The sequence below is a fragment of the Aureococcus anophagefferens genome, assembly GCF_000186865.1.
Source record: "Aureococcus anophagefferens unplaced genomic scaffold AURANscaffold_326, whole genome shotgun sequence".
Taxonomy (NCBI): Eukaryota; class Pelagophyceae; order Pelagomonadales; family Pelagomonadaceae; genus Aureococcus; species Aureococcus anophagefferens.
Genome location: NW_008705854.1, coordinates 1 through 2,751, shown reverse-complemented (window position 1 = coordinate 2,751; position 2,751 = coordinate 1). Strand labels below are relative to the sequence as shown.

The 2,751-nt window shown below is 72.2% G+C and overlaps 2 protein-coding genes across 2 annotated transcripts; one reads left to right on the top strand and one right to left on the bottom strand.

The window, feature by feature from the left end:
* Positions 1-19: 19 nt before the first annotated feature.
* On the top strand, positions 20-364 carry AURANDRAFT_35087 (hypothetical protein; the record flags this gene model as incomplete). Its single annotated transcript, XM_009044448.1, has 1 exon — positions 20-364. A coding segment is annotated over one exon (345 nt), but the record flags the coding sequence as incomplete, so codon positions are not given.
* A 1,650-nt stretch (positions 365-2,014) lies between these two features.
* Positions 2,015-2,671, bottom strand: AURANDRAFT_35088 (hypothetical protein; the record flags this gene model as incomplete). The annotated part of the gene is made up of 1 exon (XM_009044446.1): positions 2,015-2,671. A coding segment is annotated over one exon (657 nt), but the record flags the coding sequence as incomplete, so codon positions are not given.
* Positions 2,672-2,751: the final 80 nt, after the last annotated feature.

Genomic DNA, 2,751 nt, shown 5'->3' with positions numbered 1-2,751 from the left:
GGCGCGCGTCGGCGCGCCGTTCTGGGCGCAGGCGGGCGTCGCGGACGGCATCGACCTGCGCCTCGGCGACGCGCTCGCGACCCTCGCGGGGCTGGAACCGGCGAGCTTCGACCTGTGCTTCGTCGACGCGGACAAGGGGAACTACGGCGCCTACTACGAGCGCGCGCTCGCGCTGCTCAGGCCGGGCGGCCTCCTGGTGATCGACAACGTCCTCTGGAACGGCCAGGTCGCCGACGACCAGTGCGTCGACGAGGACACCGTGGCCCTGCGGAATCTCAACGCGGCCATCCACGGCGACGACCGCGTCAGCGTGGTCATGCTGCCCGTCGGCGACGGCACGACGCTGTGCCGGAAGCGCAGATAAGCGGCGCGCCGCGGCGGGGGGGCGTCGCGCGCGCGCGCGGCTCACATGGACTGGATGTTCTGGAAGATGTGGACCCACTCGTCCATGTCCTCCTTGGAGTCCGCGCGGACCGTGAACTCGAAGGGCAGCGCGAAGAGGGAGAACTGGTTCTTCTCGTTGGGCACGGGCGTCGGGCAGTAGGTCGCGTTCATGGAGACCTTGTTCTTGGGCGCGGCGCCGTTCTGGTACTTCTCCTCGGACTCGTAGTACTCGAGGTTGTCGCTGAGGACCATGAAGCGGCGCTTCCAGTTGCCCGCGGCGCCCTGCTTGTTGCCGCCGAGCTTCTCGAGGTAGCCCGTCTTGATGATGGAGCCCGTCTCCTTGCGCACGGTGTCGCGCGCGTCCGACGCGGACGCCGCGTGCTCGGCGACGCGGAGGAACCTGCGCGGGGCGCGCGCGTCCCCTCGACGCGTGGGACGAGCGGCGATCTCTCGGAGCGTCGCGATGCCCGTCGAGCGGCGATCTCTCGGCGCGTCGCGATGCCCGTCGAGCGGCGATCTGTCGGAGCGTGTCTCACGGGGTGGCCATGTCTAGCGAAGCGCCGGGACTCGCGAGCACGTCTGCTGGAGGACCCGCGGCGTGATGGCCATGGCGAGGAACTCGTCGAACCAGGCCTTGAGGCCGTCCCGTCGCGACGCCATCTGGTCCGCCGACAGCTGGCCGAGCTGCTTGGCCGGGAACCTGCGGGCCGCGCGTCGCGGCGCCGGGCGGCCGGGCGGTCGGCGGGCGCGGGGCGACGCGCGGCGACGACATGTTCCCGTAGATCTTCTTGTCGAGGTGCGTCTGGAAGAAGAGGAAGTCCGAGTACCTGCGCGGCGGGGGTCGCCATGCCGCGGCGCGGCGCCCGCGCGGCGCCGCCGGACGCGCCGCTTCTGCAGCGTCCAGGACGCGCCCTCCTTGGCGACGGACAGATTGTAGACGTTGTACTTCTTGTCGCCCTCGGTCTTGTCCTCGACGCCCGTGAACGTCACCGTGAGCCCGTGGCTCTTCTTCGTCGCCTTCTTCATCCTCTCGGGCGCCTCGGGCTGCCTGTTCTCGTCGTCGACTTGGATGGCGGTGCTTCGGAGGCCGGGCTGCTGATGCTCAACATGTGCTCAACATTGACCTCGCAGACGAGCTCTCAGTCAAGCTTGTCGGCGGCGGCCGCGCGCGCCACCCACGGAGGACCCCGCGCCGCCGCTCCCACCCAACACCCCCGAGCCGTCCGCGCCGCCGCGCCGCCGCGGCCGCCGCCCGCGATGGCCTTCCGGAGCCACAACTTCAACGTCTGGCACCTCCTGGCGGAGCCGACGCACCGGGCGACGCTGAGCCTCGTCGAGGCGACGGAGATGGAGGAGCTCGCGCGCCTCGAGGAGGAGCAGCGCGCCCAGCTCGCGGCGATCCGCGACGCGCCCGCGCCGACGCCCATCGGCGTGAAGCCGCGCGCGGACGACGACGACGACGCGACGGCGACGGACGACCACGACGAGGAGGTCGAGGGCTCGCGCGACGACGAGGACGAGGAGGAGGAAGAGGAGGAGGAGTACGAGGACGACCTCGGGCTCGACGACGTCTCCGAGGCCTAGCGCCTCACCCCCCGACCCCGCGGCGCCGGGCGCAATTAGCAGCTTCTTAGGGCCAGGCGAGCCCGTCGAGGGCCTGGGTCCAGAACATGTTCTCGAGGTCGCAGGCCGTCGCGAAGTGCTCGGCCATGCGCGGCGTCGCGGCCGGGTCCGCGCGCGCGGCGTCCTCGACGAGCGCGCGGTAGTCGCGGACCGCGGCGTGGAACGCGTCGCCGCCGTACATGTCGATCCACGCGTCGAACTGGGGCGGCCGCTCCGTCGGCTCCCGGGTCCGCCGGGCGAGCATGGCGTCGCCGACGTGCGCGTAGACCCAGAAGCAGGGCAGGAGCGCGGCGACGCCCTCCGCGTACGGGCGCGTCGCGCAGACCCGGAGGAGGTACGACGTGTAGAGCAGGGTGTGGGGCGCCTGCCGCGGCAGGGCGCCGTCTTTGATGCCCCAGCCCGCGAAAAAGGACGCGTGGAGCGCCCGCTCCGCGCCGTCGGCGCCCGCGGCGAAGCCGTCGAGCCGCGCGGCCGCGTCGCGCGTCGGCGCCCTGGTCGCGAGGAGGCGCAGCGCGTCGCCAAAGTCCTTGAGGTAGAGCGAGTCCTGCTCGACGTAGTAGCGGAACTTGGCCATGGGGAGGCTCCCGTCGACCATGGCCACCAAAAACGGGTGCGACGCGGCCGCGGCGATCGTCGCCGACGACGCGTCCCAGAAGGACCGCGTCGCCGGCTCGACGGCCGCGAGAGACGAGACGTCGACGTCCGCGGCGACGCCGCCGCCGGCGGCGCGGAACGGCGCCGCGT